General features: G+C 38.9%; 1 protein-coding gene across 5 annotated transcripts in view; it reads left to right on the top strand.

The window, feature by feature from the left end:
* The window catches only part of acbd5a (acyl-CoA binding domain containing 5a), a 105989-nt gene that overhangs the window by 81245 nt on the left and 4778 nt on the right, over positions 1-19966 (top strand). For 4 of the 5 annotated variants that reach the window (XM_069914552.1, XM_069914551.1, XM_069914553.1 and 1 more), the window contains exons 6-9: positions 2239-2466; positions 7719-7828; positions 10780-11053; positions 12412-12611. In XM_069914552.1, the coding sequence (XP_069770653.1) occupies positions 2239-2466; positions 7719-7828; positions 10780-11053; positions 12412-12611 (812 nt within the window). Of the gene's footprint in view, positions 1-2238; positions 2467-7718; positions 7829-10779; positions 11054-12411; positions 12612-15763; positions 15982-19966 lie in introns of all 5 variants that reach the window. The other variant, XR_011350175.1, reaches the window with a different exon arrangement.

Raw genomic sequence — 19966 nt, 5'->3', positions numbered from 1 at the left:
TTATTGATTTCATTTAATTGTGTGGTCAAAATACCATGCATTAATTTTTCACAAGATGTGGAAATGCCGGCATTTATCATCACACCCCAGTTGCTCCTGAACTGGGAAAGCGATTATGTATTCACGATACTGGATCTGTGGTCACAATGTGGAATATTTGAACAAAAAAATTAGGAGGGCCAAGTCAGGGAGGTGCATGGAATAATCACTGCCGGACAGGGTTAGAGAAAATTCCAAAGCATTTTATAAGTATATTAAGGGCACATTCCATCAGACATTCTTTGGACCACTTTCTCAGTTGATCTCTATCTTCTTGTAAGTAGACAACCTTTTTCACTGTCCATAACACCTCCAATTTCAGTGCCACCTATAATCCTATTATCCATGCTACCAACATTCTCGTCCAAATCATGAGAATCAACAACACTGATCCCTATAACACACCACTCGTCACAGGTCTCCAACCTGAATAACAACCTTCCTCTATCACCAAGCTAATTTTGTATCCAATTGGCTAGATTGATCTGGATATTGTGCATTTAACCTTCTGGACCAGCTTTTGATGCACATCTTGTGACAAGCCTTGGTTAAGTCTCGCACCCTTCCCTTGTCAAATCTCTTGGTCATCTCTTCAGAAAACTCAAGTCAAATTCATGAGACAATATTTACCACACATAAAGCCATTCTGTCCAAATCGGTCCTTGCCTTTCCAAGTGTAAATAAATTTTGTCTTTCCAAATTCCTTACATTAACTTTCCCACCATGCTGTAGTTCCTTGGCTTACTCCTTCTGCCCTTCATAAATAAAGGAACCACATTAGCTGGCCTCCTGATTTTCGTCAGTTTTAGTTAAGTTAAATTCTGCTCTATAACTTCAGCAGCCAATAATGTGGTTGAAGTTACAATGTAGCTGCATGTAGATAGAAATAATGACAGATAAAATTCAATAAAATAAATGCAAGGTTTACAGTGATAGAGAAGAAATGAATGATTGAATAGGAAAGGAAAAAGCTAAAATATATGAATATGTTAGCTATCGTCACTCAATAAAAGCAGCTGTTAATGGCACCGTCTTGCTGAAATTAGGCCTGTAAAGTACTGTGAAAATTGTAATAATGTCATGTGATACCAAACTCTGAATAACGTACTTGGTCTGGTCATCAGGAAATTTATAAGTACAGGAAATATGACAAAGAAAAGCCAACAGGCTGAACTTTAGTGTGGTCATTCTCAATGGGAACCATAACACATTTAAGGGGAGGGACGACAGACTGAAATTGTGAATTGTTTTTACTGTAGTTGGTAGGAGCGAAGTACGGAAGAAATCAGCTCAACTTGATTGGTTGGTTTATTTTGATTTGAGAATTTTCTATGAAATAGACTTCTTTGCCTATACTTATCAAGAGTAATTTTATAAAAATTAAATCAAATGGTTTGCAGGATTTAATGTTTCTCTGGCTCATCAACTGCATCTGCAAAATATCCTAAATTTATTCCAAAGTTTTTACAATGTAGTACTTGCTCCCCCTTGAGGAAATTCAACTCTTTCTATGAAATTTTGCATGAGTGTGATGTTTCAAACACTGGAAGAATATTTTTTAAATGAAATTCCAGTAACAATTAACTATAAGTTATGCAAATAAAGAATAAAATTAAACCAATATAAAGATTATTATCAATAAATATCAATTTATAGATATATAAAAATATTAATCTCTGTAACTTAAACATTAAAGATCGGATTTGTATTGATTTCTTCCCACATAACCCTAACTGCAAGTGCATTTCAAAGTCACTAGAATGCTGATTAAATTATTAGACACAAGTGTAAATAGCCATCTCTTTCCTCAGTAACCAGATTAAATATTAAAATGGTTTCTTTCTCAGTTTGTCCTTTTAAGTTTTACTTTAGTAGTTTGTCAGAAATGTAAATGATTTATTATTTATTAACCTTCTTATTGCCATATTTTGTCTTATAGATATCATTACATGCATCTCAAATACATCTGACTTTTATGGTTGATTAGATGAGATGTCACTGCTGCTCAACCTGCCTCCTCTTTGCTACCACCCTTGCCGTTTTGTTGAAGGGGGTCGAAATACAAATGGGAGAAGGTGGAGAGGCATGTAGTGTGGATATCGTACCAATTTTTAACTATTGACAGAACTTTTTAAAAATAATTGTTAACTTAATCTATTGGTTCAAATATTGTTTTTGTTTCTGTTATTTTTTTTGTAGAACTAAGTGGGGTTGTGAAAAGGAGAACCGTAACACAGGAACCAGCAGATGTGAAAATAGAAGATGTGAAACCAGAGTTTGTAATTTTCCAAAACACAGAGGTAGCAAACAATTGTATTCTCAATGGACTTCTGGATCCTCAGACTGCTCTAAAACCATGCGATGGAGAGAAAGAAAAGGAAATAATAGTTCATAACATACAACAGCCTGCACTTAATGGTGAAATAGGTGATTAAAAATATCTGTGTCTTCTTCTGTGCATTATGTACCAACGACCAAGCATGTTTCAAACAAGTATTAGCCATTATTACAAAGGCTTATTTTTTAACATGATAAAAAGTAGTGTGTTCTGTCACTTTGGTTACTCAACATGAAATTGATAAAGGATGAGAGAACTCTATGTGTGCATATTAATAAGGACATAAGATTTAAAAAATTTTTGAATTTGGCAGAAACAAATTGAATGTACTTTCTCAATCATGAAAGCATTAAAATTCTCAGAAAATCCAGAAGTCCATCACATTTATATCTATCCTTAGGTAGTCCATTATTTTTGATCATGATGACTGCATAAATTATGCTAACCAAATAGTACCTGTTCGCTTGTTTCTAACACATGCTTGCATCTAAGTTACAACTTTAAGTGATTTTGAGTTGATTTTATAACCAATCCTATGCTGACATCAGAAAATCTAAAGGAGATATTTATTTATTTATTTCCTGTTTGGAAATTAAGGAAATACATAGGAACCAGCCCCTAATGTGATGTATACCGCCATCATAATTAATGTTATCAGTATATAGATCCTCGTTTGCTAGGTCACTGTAGAACAGGCTAATGTGCTGGAGCATATCAAAGTGAAGAAAGAGGTAGGAGTGGAGCTTCTGAAAAATACCAAGATAGATAAGTCCATGGGGCCCAACAGGATGTGCCCCAGGTTACTATGGAAAGTGACGGAAGAGATTTCTAGGGCGTTGATGATGATCTTTGCATCCTCCCTGGCCACAGGAGTGATAATGGAGGATTAGAGGATGGCAAAAGAGAGAATCGTGGGGATTATAGCCCAGTGAGTCTTTTGTTAGTGGTAGGAAAATTATTGGAGTGGATTCTTGGGGACAGGATTTAAAAGCTTTTGGAGAAACATAATTCTCATTAGGGATAGTCAGCATGACTTTGTGTGGGGCATGTCGTGCCTCACGAGCCTAATTGATATTTTTGAGAAGAAAACAAAAGTAAGTGATGAAGGTAGAGTGATGGATGTGATGTATATGGATTTGAGTAAAGAGTTTGACAAAGTTCCCCATGGTAGGCTCTCCAGGAAGTCATGAGATCAGTGGAAAATTGGGCTGTGTGGATTCGGACTTGGCTTGACCATAGAAGACAGTAGTAAATAGAGCGTATTGTGACTGGAGGTGGTGATAAGTGGTGTTCTGCAGAGATTTATTCTGGGACTCTTGGTGATTTTTACAAATGACTTGGATGAAGAAGTGGAGGGTTAGGTTAGTAAGTTTGCAAATGACACAAAGGTTGGAGGTGTTGTGGATGGTGTATATGGTTATCGTAGGCTACAACAGAATATAGTCAGGATTCTGAGTTGGGCAGAGAAATGGCAGATGAAGTTCAATCGAGGTAAGTGTGAAGTGATATTCTTAGGAAAATCAAACTTGAAGGCAGACACATGGTTCATGGCAGGATTCTAGCAGTATGGAGGAACTGAGGGAGCTTGGTGTTCATGTGCAAGTTGATAGGCTGAGGACGTATAGTATGTTGGCCTTCAGTAATTGGGGGATTGGGTTCAAGAGATGTGAGGTAATGTTTCAGCTCTGTGAAACACTTAAAAATGATCTAACCAGAATAATTTAATTATGTTAATTTTCGGTCACCTCATTATATCAAGGATGTCTTATGAGGAAATGTTGAGCGAGGCTAGGGCTTTTCTCTTTGAAGCCATTATGAGGCTGAAAAACAATAATATAATAGTTAGAGACATTGCCCAAATCTTAGGATTACCGAAATCAACTGTTTGGAACATCATTGCACTGTAATAAGAAGGAGCGTACTGGTGAGTTCAGTAATCGGGAAGGAAGGGATCGGGAAGGAAGGGGTCGGGAAGGAAGGGGTCGGGAGGGAAGGGGTCGGGAGGGAAGGGGTCGGGAGGGAAGACCCTCCACTTCTGATGATAGAAGAAGTCTCATCATAAGAAAGAAAAATCCCCAAACACTTGTCCGACAAATGAGAAACACTCTTCAGGTGGCATGTGTGGATATGTCAATGACTACTGTCTGCAGAAGACTTAATGAACAGGTATACAGAGGCTACACTGCAAGATGCAAATCACGAGTTAGCCACAGAAACAGGATGGCCAGATTACAATTTGCTAATTATTTAAAAGAGTTTGCAGAATTCTGGAAAAGGTCTTACATATGAGGACATCTGAGACTAAGATTAACCTGTATTAGAGTGATGGCAAGAGCCAAGTATGGAGGTTAAAGGAACTGCCCAAAATCCAAAGCAGACCACCTCATCAGTGAAATATGGTGGTAGGGGTGTTGTGGCTCAGGCATGTACGGTTGCCACAGGTACTGGCTCACTTATCTTCATCGATTATGTAACTGTTGTTGACAGTTTCAAAATGAATTCTGCTTAAGTTCAAGTAAATACCTCCTAATGCATTGGGCAGTGCTTCATCCTACAGCAAGACATGATCTCAAACATACTGTGAAAGCACCAAATGAGTTTTTCAAAGCTAAAGACTGGAAAATTCTTGGATGGTCAAGTCAGTCACCTGATCTAAATCCATTTGAGCATGTCTTCCATATGCTGTAGAAAAACTTAAGAAGCTGAAGATGGCTGAAGTAGAGGCCTGGCAGAGCATCACCAGAGAAGCTCCCCAGCACCTGCTGTCTATTAATCAGACTTCAAATAGTTGTTGCATGCAAGGGATATTCAATAAAGTACTAAACATGATTCCTTTAATACCATTGCTATGTCCAAAATATTATGGTGCACTGAAATGAGGGGACTATGTATAAAAAAGTGATGTAATTTCTACATGGTCAAACCAAAATATATACAAATAACCTTGAAAAAAATCTGAAATGTGCTCTTTAATCTTGTTCATTATTTGATTACAAATTTAAGACTGGAGCACAGGGACAAATCAAGGAAAAAAGTGTCCTTGTCTCAGATGTTATGGAGAGCATTGTGGAGGCACCTGAGAGCATTATTTCCAGTATACACAACTATTTGATTTCTGCCTTTATATGCAGTCCTAATCTCATCTTCTTCCTCATCCACTACACTTTATGCTCTGGGCACTCTGGTCCTCACCCCCCTGCAAATCTAGTTTGAATACCAGAGCAGCACTAGCAAACCTTTTTATAAGGATATTAATCCAGCTCCAGTTCAGATGCAAACCGTCCCTCCAATACAGGTACCACCTTCCTTTAAAGATGATCGAGAAATCTGAAGCCTTCCCTCCTGCACAATCTCTTTAAGCTGCATTATCTCCTATTTTTAACCTCACTAGCATCTGGCACAGGTAGGCAATCCTGAAGATCCTTTCTCTTCTTCAGTTTTTAGTGTACTGCCTTGTACAATTTCCATGCTGCCTTTATCCTCAGATACTGAAAATGAAACACATTCTGAACATTCATTCTCCGCATCCTTGTGATCACATTTTCAAAAACAATGAAGCATTTCAGTTATTTAAAAGATAACATCGGTTCCAATTAATGATAACATGTATCTTGTATGAAAGACATTGAAATACTTTTGCTAAATATAGTCATTTCAGCTTCCCACCTGTTTCACAGTGATATGGACTGAGAGCAGATGCAGCGTTAGTTGTATATGCAGGATCTTCTGAAAGTGGTCAGATTTTAAATTCCTGCTGATGCACCTTCCCAAAGCACATAACATTTTATTTCCCTTCCCCATAAACCTATTGCAGATTCATAATTCAGTCTGCTTCTGTGATCCTGCTTCTCTGGAATAACTGTACTAATTCTTTTCGGTGCTGTCTCCAGAGTGTAGTGATCAGAATTAAATACAAACTCTCATTACCCCTGAACCTGTGTTTTATTAAGGTTACATATAAACGTCCTTTCTTTTGTACATCATATCTATATTTGTAAAGCTTAAGGTACTGGATGTATATGTTTTGATCATTTTTTTTTTCTCTCTGTCCTGTACCTTCACAGATTTGTATATTGTGAAAAGGTGCATGGGAAAAGAGAAGTTCACCATAATTATTACTGGCTTTTCTCATTGCTAATACCAAAGGGTTTCACTTAGTATGAATGTCATCTGTTGCATGTATTTCCATTCCATTGGCCTGCCTACATCTTTCTGAATTCTCATTGTTTACCACATTTAGTGTCATCTGCATATTTTAAAATAGTTCCCAATGAACCATTGAAGTCCCTAACAAGAACTGAAAAAATTAGTGAAGAACATTTCACCAGCCAAAAAAAATTAATGCTCTCCAGTACCACCCTTTATTGCATGGTCTTTTGCACAGAATAATCTGACCACCATCAAGATTCCTTTTCAAGATTCCTTTTATTGTCATGTAATAATACAAAAAAATTAACGTACATGAAATTCCCTTTTGCTTGCCTTAATGCAAACAAAGAGACACCATCTCGGACAATGCAGCCCATTCAATGAATAACCCCTTCATCATTCAAACCATTCGCTCTTTCCATCACTGTGAACAGTTGTTGAGATGTATACCATCTTCAAAGTCCACTGCAATTATTCTCCAATATAATTTATTTGGTCCATGCCATATTACTAGGGAAGATGAGGACTAGCAGACTCATGGTTTCACCTGGGGGTATTCCATTTTGAAAGTCTACATTCATACTATTAAATGCATTCTTTTTAACAGTCTTTGCTGTAAACATCAGAAAAAAAGAAGTCACTACCACTTTTATTCTTAATAGGATGATGTGGATACATACATTTTGAAATTGGTGAATTTTGACAACACCATTGTATATCTTCAACCTAACAGAAATTGTAGATTAACCATAATCAGTCAGAATACCACATTATTTCCTGAAAAGCACATTCTATAATTCTACCAGAGGAATGCAAGGTTGCAAAATTGTCTTTAACAAAATCTCTTCTGGCCTTAATTAATTATCTGCACAATTAAATAGCTTAGTGTGGACGTTTCTGATTGTTTCCTCAATAGAACCTAGAACACTACAACACAGTACAAGCTCTTTGGCCTTCAATGTTGAGCCGACCAATATATTTCTACCAAAAAAAAAGCAAAACCCTTCCTGCCTCATAATCCTCTATTTTTCTTTTATCCGTGTGCTAATCTAAAGTAAAATTATCTGGCCTATAATTGCAACTATCTTGCTGGTATTTGATTATTTTTTTACTGATAAGCATTTCTTGTCTCATCCTAATGACATTCTGTTTTACTGCTGGTAATCACATTTTGTATGCCATTTAATTACAGATGGTGTGGGAAACCAATGTGATGAACATTCAGGAACTCAGCACCTTGCAAGTGATTCAGATAATGAGGTTTATTGTGATTCAATGGAACAGTTAGGATTTGATGATGAGGTAAATCACAATATTGAGAATGGCAAGCAATATTGGTTAAAGCTGTACCATCCAAAAATAAAATGTAAATAAAAAGTGCATTAATAAATGCACTTCAACATTGTCTATATAATGGCCATATAGACTGTAGTGATCAAAATAACAAAGAAGTATTATAACATCAAATATTTGATTTTTTATAGGCGTTGTGACTTTCAGTTTCTTTGTTAAATAGAAATTTGCAAACTGTTTTTGAAACAGATAATGTGGTATTAATTACTTTGATCTAGGTTTGGAGAGTGTGGACTAGTTCAAGACTCTGGTTTGATGTGGCTCCTGCATTTCTCGTCAGAAGTGGTGGAGGATTGGTGATGGAAGAGAGACAATAGATAATAGGTCCATCAAGCCAGCACCGCCATTCATTTAGATAATGGCTGCTCTTCCACTATTAGTACCCTGTCTCTGCCTTCTCCCCGTAACCCTTTATTCCACCTGTCCACAAGAACCTAATCTAGCTCCCTCTTGAACTCATCCAGAGAACCTGCCTCTACCACCCTCTGCGGCAAAGCGTTCCACATACCAACAACTCTCTAGGTAAAAAAAATTCTTATCTTTGTCCTAAAGGGCCTTCCCTGTATTCTTCAACTATGGCCTCTAGTCCTAGTCTCCCCCAACATTAGGAACATGTAATCAGCTTCTATCATGTCTAATCCTTTAATCTTATATACTTCAATCATATCTCCCTTCATCCTTCTAAATTCCAATGTATACAACCCCAGTTTATCCAACCTTTCGGTATACATCAATCCTGCCATCCCGGGAACAAACCTTGTGAATCTATGCTTCACTCCTTCAATAGAGAGAATATCCTTCCTCAAATTAGGAGACCAGAATTGGACACAATACTCCAAGTGCCAGGGCCCCTGTACAACTGTAGAAGGACATCTTTACTCCTATGCTCTATTCCCCTTTTTATGAAGGCCAACATGCCATTTTCCTTTTTCACAGCTTGTTGAACCTGCATGCTAGCTTTTAGTGACTGATGTACAAGTACATATAGATCACATTGCATTACTGCACTCCCTAACTTGACGCCATTTAAATAATAATCTGCGTTCCTGTTCCTACCAGCAAAGTGGGTAACCTCACATTTATCCACACTAAACTGCATCTTCCATGCATCCGCCCATTCACCTAACCTGTCCAAATCCCCCTGCATTTTCCTGACATCCTCCTCACACTTCACACTTCCACCCAGTTTCATGTCATCTGCAAATTTGCTAATGTTATTTATAATCCCCTGATAACAACTGAGGACCCAGCACTGAGCCCTGCGGGACCCCACTTGTCACATCCTGCCATCCCGAAGGTGACCCATTAATCCCTACACTGTGTTTCCTGTCTGTCAACCAATTTTCTATCCATGTCAGCACCCTACCCCCAATACCATGCTCTCTGATTTTGTCTACTAATCTCCTGTGCGAAACCTCATCAAAAGCCTTCTGAAAGTCCAAATGCACCACATCCACTGGCTCTCCCATGTTCACCCTCCTCATCACATCCTTGAAAAATTTCAGAAGACTAGTCAAGCATGATTTTCCCTTCAGAAATCCATTCTGACTTGTAATTTCTGTCTAAGTGTTCTGTTATTTCTTCTTTTATAATAGATTCTAATATCTTCTCCACCACTGATGTCAGGCTAACCGGTCTGTAATTGCCTGTTTTCTCTCTCCCTCCCTTCTTCAAAAGCGGCACAACATTAGCCACCTTCTAATCCACAGGCACCTCTCCTGAATCTAGAGAACATTGGAAAAATGTCGGCCAATGTCTTCACAATTTCAAGAGCAGCCTTCCTAAGCCCCCTGGAATACAGACCATCAGGCCCTGGGGACATCAGCCTTCAGTCCTTTCAATTTACTCAAGATCACATGCTTCCAAATCCTATCAATTCCTCCATTACGATCGGAACTTCTATCAATTCCTTCAATACCACAGGACCTCTACTCCCTATCTGACCTTTACCTGTATCTTCCCTGGTGATGACAGATCCAAAATATCTATTAAACCCATCAGCCATTTCCTTGCTTCCCATAATAAGTTTGCCTTTTTCTGCTTTTTAGGGCCCGATTTTGGTCCTAACTAATATTTTCCTCTTTACTTACCTAAAGAAGCTTTTACTATCCCCTTTTATATTATTGGCTAGTTTACCCTCATTCCTCATTTTTTCCTCCCATATAGCTTTCTTATTCATCTTCTGTTGCTCTTTGAAGGTTTCCCAATCCTCTAGCTTCCCACTCTCTTTGCTATATTATATTTCCTCTCCTTGGTCTTGATACTATTCTTGACTTCCTTTGTCAGCCACGGTTGCCCTTTGCTCGCCTTAGAACCTTTCTTCCTCTTTGGAATGAACTAGCCCTGTACCTTCTGTAAAATGCTCAGAAATACCTGCCGTGTTTGTTCCACTGTTCTCCCAGATAGGATATCCTTCCATTGTATTTTGGCAAGCTCCTCCAGCCACAATCTCCACTGTACTCCTCCTAGTCTTCATGTATCAAGGGCTATATTAAAGAAAGTAAGTATTCTTTAGGACTATTCCCAGATATGTAAGGGAATAGCTAGTGTGGTAAACAGCAGATGCAGCATAGCAGGACTGCAAGGACAGTGAGTATGGTCTAGTCTGGATCATTGATATGAAAGCAAACAGCATCTGATTCATAAATATTTTTCAAAGAAAGAAATCCATCATTCCCTGGTCAGGTCCAGAGCTGACTGAAATATTTGCTGCCTGAAATATTAAAGCAACCTACTCTGATCAAGTATAATTAGGGTGGGCAGTGATGGCTGCCAGTGTGCACACGTTGTCTGAATAGGGAAAAAAATATTTACTTGAATTAAAATCTTGGTTTTAAGCTACAGTATCATCTCAACCATGAATATTGCATTTAAGAAAATGTGTGGTTTTACTTTTTTAGGCTTTGGGAGCTGACTGCACTGTCAGTGAAAACTTAAACAGTTCTCAGATGATCTCAGAACTTGAACACATTCAGCTCTTAAATATCAAGAGTCATTGCAAAACAGAGTTGGAATGTTCTGTAAAATCTCATATAAATCCTGTAAAAATGAGGCTGCAGGATTGGAGAAAAGGTGGTGTTACCCATGGGGGTGAAGAAACAAAATCAAGTGGAAGTGCTCCTCAGAAAGTGACTAGCAAAAGACCTGAGTTTCACATGTCCAGCAGAGGCCAAGGTATATATTTCATTTACTTTTCTTGAAATGTTTCCCTAAATTTCCCACAAAATTTTGTTTTCTTGCGGAACTGCTTTGTGGGTTACATTTGTCATTTATTTTCTTTACACTTTTCCAAATTTACTGCTGTAGATTTTATTACCCTACTGTAACAAGATGTAAGGGACCTTTCAATTAATTTATTGTTGGTTTCCTTATTATACATGAGCAATATCAGGAGATCAAAGGTTAGGAGAAAGAAATGTCCCTTCCCAATTTTGATAAAAATAATTTACAATTGAATTTGTAATTATATTCATTATAGCAGTTCTTCACTTGAATTGTCATGTACTGTCCTTGGAAATGGAATGTTACAACACAAGCAACAGGACTTTTTGGAGCAACCGAGGATAATAGAGGTGTTTAAGATTAAGAGAGTAAAATATAGAATGGACAGCCAGCACCCTTGGCAAATTGCAAATATCAGACACCCGTTCAAGATGAGTGGACGAAAGATTAGGAGAGATATTAGAGAATTTTTTTAAAAAGCGCAGAATGTAGTGGGTACCTGGATTGGCCACTGGTGGTGGTAGGGCTGCTACAATGGGTTCATATAAAAGTCTCTTAAGGTCTCATATTTTTGGTACACTATTCAGTGGGAAATGGCTCAGAAGCATCCAGTGTAAATAAGGGAAATTAATTAAAATATTCATAGAATGGATCATGGAAATGTTTTAACACCTATTGGTGAGGAAAGGCAGCCAAAGTCATGTCAAAATGTCAAAGGTATTTTTCTCTCCACAGAAGCTCTTTAAATAAATCAATGACCTCCACTAGACGATAAAGTCAACAGGAGTGTTGGAAGATCATTGACTTTCCTTCCTGACTTGCACTTTTAATACCATTTCTGCACTATTGCAGGCTAAAATCCTGAGGCCATTGTGAAAGCATCACCATACTGTTTGTAGAAGTTCAAGAAGGTGGTCATCACCACATCCTGGAGGGCATCTGGAGGACAAACAGTGGCCTTGCTAGTAACACTCATGACCAAAGACTTTTTTAAATTGTTTGAGAGTATTGTGTTTCGGAGCAGAAAATTCCATATCCTATCTGCTGTCTGGAATAATTTATTTCTTGATTTCCCTGTTAAACATTGTCATTTTAATTATTCATACTAGCTGACTAGTTTAAATGATTCATTACGATTTAGTTCATCGTAATTCTCCATAATCTTTTTGACACTCATAAACTTCTTTGGATTTACATTTCCTATAAGATCGGAGTATTTTTAACCTTTGCTTTTAATTGAACAATCAGTTCAGTATAGCTGCGAGAATAGGAGGCAAGAATTGAATAATGTTCTTTTTTTTCTCCTGCAGGTAACAGGACTCAACAATCTGGGGAAGGTTTTCAGTATACACAACTTGGAAACGGTGGTGAGAAGGAGCGACGAGGGTCAGACCATATACAGAGGAGCAATGTAAACGAACAGATTGCAGTTGCAGTCATGAAGCTGCAGGAAGATATGCAGAATGTGTTGGAAAGGCTTCATGTTTTGGAATTAGGAGCTACCACTCATGTAAGGATTAATTATAGTAAACCAAAGATACTAATGTTTTGCTAATGTTCCTACTATTCATGATTTTAGATTATATGTTGCAGGATCACATGATGCAGCCCTATAGTTGTGTATACTGTATTGTGGTAAAACTAAGTATTGTAGTAGGATTGTAGTAGGATGTTAATTTGCATCAGCATGCTTTCCCAAGCTAAATTAGTATTTGGTGAAAGAGGTACCTATGGAAATAAAACAGTACCGCATAGCACAGGCCCTTTGGTCCACAGTGTTGTGCTGACCCATGTGTTCAAAATACAGTCTGCTGGAGAAACTCAGCATAAGTGTGAGAAAAATATTTGATCATCTCTTACCTCTTACGTGTTACCTGTGGAAATATAAACACAATGCTGGAGATACTCAGCAGGTCAAACAGTGTACTTTATATAGTAAAGATAAAGAACCAATGTTTCGGGCTTGATCCATCAAGGTATGGAGAAATGTCAACAAAAAGGTAAGGGGGGGGAGAGGTGGGAAGAGGACCATGGTCCCAAAGGCATGAGGTAATAGGTAGAGAAGAGAGAGAGGGCACAGCAGCAAGCAGAGGGATGGCTGGGGTGAATAAAGAGGGAAGGAGGTAGAGAGCTCAGGGAAAGAAGACAAGGGAAGGGAGGGAGAATGGAGAGTGGATTAGAACAAATCAGAGAAGTCGACGTTAATGCCATCCAACTGGTGTGCCCAAATGGAAAATCAGGTGGTGTCCCAGGTGGTCCCGGTGGGATAGTACATGAGTCCATGGTCAGACATGTGGGTATAGGAGTGGGATGCAGAATTTTTTTAAACTTTATTTAAAATTTTATGACATGAATAAAATAAAAATTACATTTAAAGAAATAATAAAAAATAAGATAATAAAAATTAGAATACTACATCATTAAACTACACAAATTAACCCCCCAATAATTATAACACAACATTAATCATCTAATTTAAAATTAGTCCAACTCTCCCCCCAAAATAAAGAGTGAAGAATTAATTAACAATATTGTAAATAAAATTAAAAAAACCCCACTTACAAAAAAAGGATAAAACTTAACAACAAAAAAAATTACTAACAACAAAAAAAATATCAATACTAAAATAATACTCATAAACATATATTTAAATCAAACATAATACATGTTTTTAACAAATGAAATCCACTTTAAAACTAAGTTCAAATATTAAAATCATATATCAACCACATATCTGTTATTCAAAAAAATCATAATTAATAATACATAAATACAGAATTTCTATTAATACCAAGTTTCCTTTATAATTCATCAAGAGAACAAAAACATTCCTTAGAAAAACAATCAGATAAACTTTTTATTCCCTTATATAAAAAAGAAAAAAGTTCAAACTCTTATAAAATTCTCCATATTCTTAATTTATAACATCTTCAAAATTCTCTAACGAAATTAACTTAATTTTATTAAACTCTTCTCCCTCAATGTATTTGTACTTTTTCTTCTTATCACCTTTCCCCTCATCTTCCTCTTCATCTAATTCAACATCCTCAATTTTTGACTTATTATCTTCTGTGACATCATCCTCTTAAAAAAGAAAGAAAAAAGAGAAAACCCCCACCCAAAAAAAGAGTAAAAAAAGGAAAGAAAAAAAACACTCCTAATTCCCTCTCAATTACAATCAGAAAACAAAAAGAGTTTTAAAAAAAAAAAATTTTTATTTAAAAAATAATAATAATAAAAAAACCTTCACTTCTTAACCCAAAAATTAAAAATAAAAAAAAACAGGTCGGAGGTCACAACTACCTCCTCCTGTTTAAACCGCCCAAAGCGGTAACTCCTCCAAAATATTGGGTGTGAGATAACTCACAGGTAGCTGATGACTTCTGGAAACTAGTGCCCACCCAGTTCCCTCTCCCAACTCCCATTTCATTAAACTATCATCATTATTTAAACTATTTAAACTCTTCTCAAAAAAAAGATTAAAGATTTATTTTTTTAAATCAACGTTACCACTTCGGTCACCATTGCTTCCATTTCTTTTAAAAAATTGGATCCCACCTTGCATCTCTACTCTCTTTGGAGACCTTGAAGGACTACATCGTTCCTGAAACTGCATGATTGGTAGAGACTGAGCAAAGTCCATAACCTCTTTAGGATTGTCAAAGAACTTTGGCTAATTTCCATCCTAAAAAATCTTCAGTACTGCAGAATACCTGAATGTTCCCTTATGTCTTTTTTTCCACAACCGTTCTTTCACAGAATTAAATTCGCGTCATTGAAACATAATTTCTTGACTCAAATCTTGATAGAAGAAAACAGGATTATTCTGAACCATCAAAGGAGATCTATTTTGCTGGGCATTTCTAATAGCCGTACGTAAAATTGTCTCTCTGTCACAATAGTTTAAACAACGGATCAAAACAAATCTTGGATTCTGTCCTGAAAAAGATTTTCTTCTTAAAACTCTATAAGAACGTTCCAGTATTAAACCTTCAGGGAATTTATCCTGTCCTAACACTCGTGGAATCCATTCAGTAAAAAAATTTCTTGGATCTGGTCCTTCTATGCCTTCTGGCAAACCAACAATTTTCACGTTGTTCCGTCTAGATTGATTCTCCAAATAATCAACCTTTTTTGCTAAATTTTTATTTTGGATCTGCAATGTTTCAATTATTCTATTTTCATCTTGCAGTTGATCCTGTGCATCGACTAAACCTTGATCGCACATTTCAAATCTTTCAATGGTTTCAAGCTTAAAAGCTCCATTAATGACTTCCGCCATCGCATTAATCTTGGAAATAAACAGGTTCACAAAATTAGCTAAGTGACTCGATACAGAATATATCTTATCTTCAAGATCCTTAACAGACATTTCAACAGAAGTAGATTCAGGCATAATGGGGTCTTGCTGTTCCTTAGAGACCACGGGATCTTCTGTCCCTTCCCTTAATTTAGTATCTTTTCTAGCAGTTTGACTTCGTATAAAAATCCCTCTCAAAGTCCCCCCAGCAATGCCAGGAGACTGAAGATCAGGGTTATCTTTAAGCCAAATCTCTTTAATCATCTTCACTGAATCGATGTCTGGAAAAACTGTTGTAATTGAAGATGCATTTTGCAGCGCCACCACTATAGCAGTCGAATGACAACTCTTTAACTCTTCAGCTGGTGGCGCCCCAGCTGATTCAACTGTCAAAACCTCAGCAACAACACCTGCAGTGGCCACCGTGCGAAACACTGGCACCCGTCCAGCCCCTTGTTCTGAAAGCTGTTGAGTGCGACCTTCAGAGAGCCTCACCGGCTTAAAACGAAGCTTCAATGCCGAACTCTGCACGTCCTCCTCTGGATCCATTCTACGTTAAGACCTGGCTTCTTGTAAACAAGTAGGCTCAGACAATTTTGGAAAATGTAGTTTTTTAACAGTCTGTTGATATTTTCCTTTACCTTTTTTTTTGCATATAAACCATTAGGCACTAATCCAACACCTCTTATTATTTATAAACTTTTAAAAGAACTTTAACAGGCACTTAAAGACAAAACAATAAATCAGAGTCAGGAGAGGTCTGGAAGACACGTCTGTTCCCTACGCCATCTTGCCACGCCCCCCCAAGTGGGATGCAGAATTGAAATGGTTGGCCACTAGGAGATCCCTGTCACCGATGCGGACAGAGAGAAGGTGCTCAGCAAAGCAATCTCCCAGTCTGCGCCCAGTCTCTCTGACGTAGGGAAGGCCACAAAGGGAACACCAGATGCAGTAGATCACTCCTGCGAATACACAAGTGAAGTGTTGCTTCACTTGAAAGGCCTGTTTGGGGCCCTGAACTATAGTAAGTGTGGTACTTCCTGCGGCAAAGGTGTTGTGAGTGAGGAAACTTGGGTAGGTCTCAAAGGCAAGGACTCTGGGCACACAGTTTTGATGGGGAAGGATTTTATTTACAGAAAGCAAGAGTGGGAAATGGTAACAGATGCAACACACACACACACACACACACACAGTTTACAGGTGTGCTAATAGCGGACAATTAATAATGAACGTGGGGAAAATAGCATGGAAACAAAATATACACACACGCACACATACTCTCCCAACCCTTTTAATAGTGTACACCTTACCAACAGTTTCTCTAGCACCCTTCCACGTTTCTAGGTCTGGAGTGAAGCAAGGTGGTCCCAAGCTGACAAAGAGAGAGAACAAAGAACACATGGCACCTTCATAGTGCTGGAGGGTCCATCCCAGGCTGTTAGCTAGGATCAATGGGTTAGTGCCAGGAGGGTTAATCCAATTACAACAGCCAATGGCCCATGGCCAAGTACAGGTAGGTTAGAGATAATTTACATGGGACCAACAGCAAGGTGTGCACTAATGGATGGGACAGAATCAAACCTAGATTGCGGGCTGGTGTGTCCTCTGACTAGCTAGGGGGTAGTGCTGTCACAACCCTTCCCAATACAATCCACCCCTTGGAAGTCACACCACTCACCAATCATGAGAATCAATAACTATGTATATGTTATAATTAAAAACAAAAAGACGTGACAGAGTATATAGAAATGTTTTTTGGGAAATAAATTGGGAAAGGTTTGTTAGAGTAGGTCACATGCAAACACTTTAAAACAGATCTTATTTGAAATACTGGAGACATAGTGGCTTCTCACACCTTTTTGCAAGAACTTTGAAGAATGCTCCAGAGACCTCACTAATGGATTATTGTTTATCAAGGCAACAGATGAAAGAGCAGGCTGGCGCCACTATTATCTGTAGGAGAGGTTTGCTGTTGTAAGAGGGTCATGTGGTTTTGCAAGCAGAGAGAGACAAACAGGCTTTATCTCAGTCTCAGTGTGTGTGTGTGTGTGTGTGTGTCTGTGTGTGTCTGTGTGTGTGTGTGTGTGTGTGAGAGAGAGAAAAGCAGAGATCACTTGACCGTGTCAGCCAGCAGAAGTTATTGGGACTGAAACAGGACAAGCTGACAAGCTTTTGGAAGACAGCCTGGTCGAAGCCCTTGTGGTTCAGGCAAGAGGAGAGGACTGTCTGTCTAATGTTTCACTTGGAATAAGAGAAACAAAAAGGAACTCTGTGGTGACCTGAAGGAAAGAGGTTATCATCTGGAGAATCCTGATGGGGCAAGTTTCATCAGCAAGACACTGAGGTGACTGATGGAAGTACCTCAGTTCTAGGTGTCTTGGAACAACACATCTCGCTCTGAAAACCAACAAGAACCTACCTGAGCGGTAACCATTTATCTTACAAGCACCAAAGCCTGGTGAACTTTATACATGTTAAATTCTGTGCACAGTATAAGAATTGCCTGCAACCACTGAACTTGGAGGAATGAGAAGTGAGATTGGACTGTGAGCCAAAGAACCTTTCTAAATTTACACACACATTACACATAAGTTCACTTAGAATTAGAAAGGGGTTAAGTTAGGTAAAGTAAGTTAATAGTGATAAGTGAAAGTGTAATTCTATTTTCATGTTTAAAGATAATTAAAATCAACTTTTGTTTATGTAACCATTTGCCTTGGTGAATATCTATTGCTGCTGGGTTTTGGGGTCCTCTGGGCTTGTAACTAATATTTTTTTAAAACAATACTAATCAATTGAGTCAATATGTACACTAGTGCCTTCTGAATGCTGGACAAGGCAACAGGGTCGTAGGAGGAACTGCTCCCCAGTGTCAGAGGGGACGATAGATAAAGATATTTGTTTGGTCACCGAGTCCTATGCCTGGGTGCTCCGGCTTAGCTGGCAAATGTGAGCACCCTTACCACCAACACCTGCGAGCAGGTAGTGCAAGATCATCTATCAGGTGCCAGAGCCCTCTCTTAGCTTGCGCATCCCGCACCTTGGCCTCATGCTGAGCGCTCCCTACGCACAGAGCCCAGATGCCTGTCACGGTGCTATCCCGTGGTGAGGCAGGGGGCAGGCCAGCAGGTATACATCCAGGGTGTACCTGGTGTGCCCATTTTTCTGGGCTGACATTTGACACCAGGATGCCATTCCCACTTGTGTCCTCTTTCAATGGGTGCCCCAAGTGCCTGTGTTGGATCCCTGTAACGATAGCCAGGTGTAGTCAGGACAGAAAGTTAGCTAATTTACTGTTTTTAAATCAGTGGTTTTCAACCTTTTTCTTTCCACTCACATACCACTTTAAGTATTCCCTATGGCATAGGTGCTCTGTCATTAGTTCACATACCACTTTAAGCAATCCCTTACTAATGACATAGGGAGTACTTAAAGTGGAATGTGAGTGGAAAGAAAAAGGTTGAGAACCTTAAATAAAGGCTCCCACAGCCCCCACCCCATGAGGTGTCTTTCTGTTAATGGGACTTCTGATGTGATGCTGTCATTATGAAACAAAATATATACAATGTTTCCTACCATGGTCTGATCAATGCTGTCAACTTACAAACTCTAACTGCATCCACAGACTGATGCCAGTTGAAAAAAAAAAGTCCATTACAAAGGCTTGATAAGGGACAGTTGACACCTCTGGGAGAGGTTGAATAGGTTGGACATTGCAGCAAATAATGGGACTGGAATCTGTCTTGTCTTCTGAGTTACAGACAATCTTGGAGGGAGAGGGGACAACAACTGGTTCCCCTTTGGCTGTTCCAGCTTCAATTATGGCCCTTGAAACCCCAAACGTAAAGTATAAAGGGACTGTTCGTTAAAACATTGATCCCTAGAATGCATTCAGGAAAAGGCACTATTAAGACCATTAGAGGTATATGTGGCCTCAGGGCCCCCAGGCCGAAGTGGGCAATGAAACAAATGTGCTGGGGACCCTGGCCTTCATCCTATAGGAGGGGGATGGGGATCTGCCACCCCATGGGCGATGGTTCCTGGTGACGTAGATGGGACAGTTTCTGTCTCAGCAGGTCCCTGAGCTCAGCCTTGAGGGCATAAAAAACTGTTTCAAGTGGGGGAGGAGCAGCCCTATGCTTTATCCCAGGGTGGTTGTTGATTTTCCCCTGGCCAGAATTACCCCCACAAACATCTTTCCATAGGGCATAAATGGCAGAGGTCAGGATCCATCTATGCTGGCACAGTCCTCTCCTGTGTGCAGCTGGCAGCGTGTAAAGCGAGGAGGGATTGCGTTTCTAGCCCTTACCGCTGCCCTTTGGATCTGTGTGGGTGCCCCCCGCTACATGTATTCTAGCCCTTCCAGGAGAGTGATGGCATTCCTCACAGTCTTTCCATTAGCCGGTGCCATGAGGAGCAGGACCACTGACTTTAAATCAGGGTGCACGGTGGTGACTAGGTATCCTGCTAGGGTACTGGTTACCTAGCAATTTTCTAAAAAATTATGGTCAAAGGCTCCCTGGTAGATGCCGTTGACCAGCATCCACTCTCTAATAACCCAGGTG

The sequence above is a fragment of the Narcine bancroftii genome, chromosome 1 (genome assembly GCF_036971445.1).
Source record: "Narcine bancroftii isolate sNarBan1 chromosome 1, sNarBan1.hap1, whole genome shotgun sequence".
Taxonomy (NCBI): Eukaryota; Metazoa; Chordata; class Chondrichthyes; order Torpediniformes; family Narcinidae; genus Narcine; species Narcine bancroftii.
The sequence above is the reverse complement of the archived record's forward strand: the minus strand, read 5'-3'. Positions and strand labels throughout refer to the sequence as shown.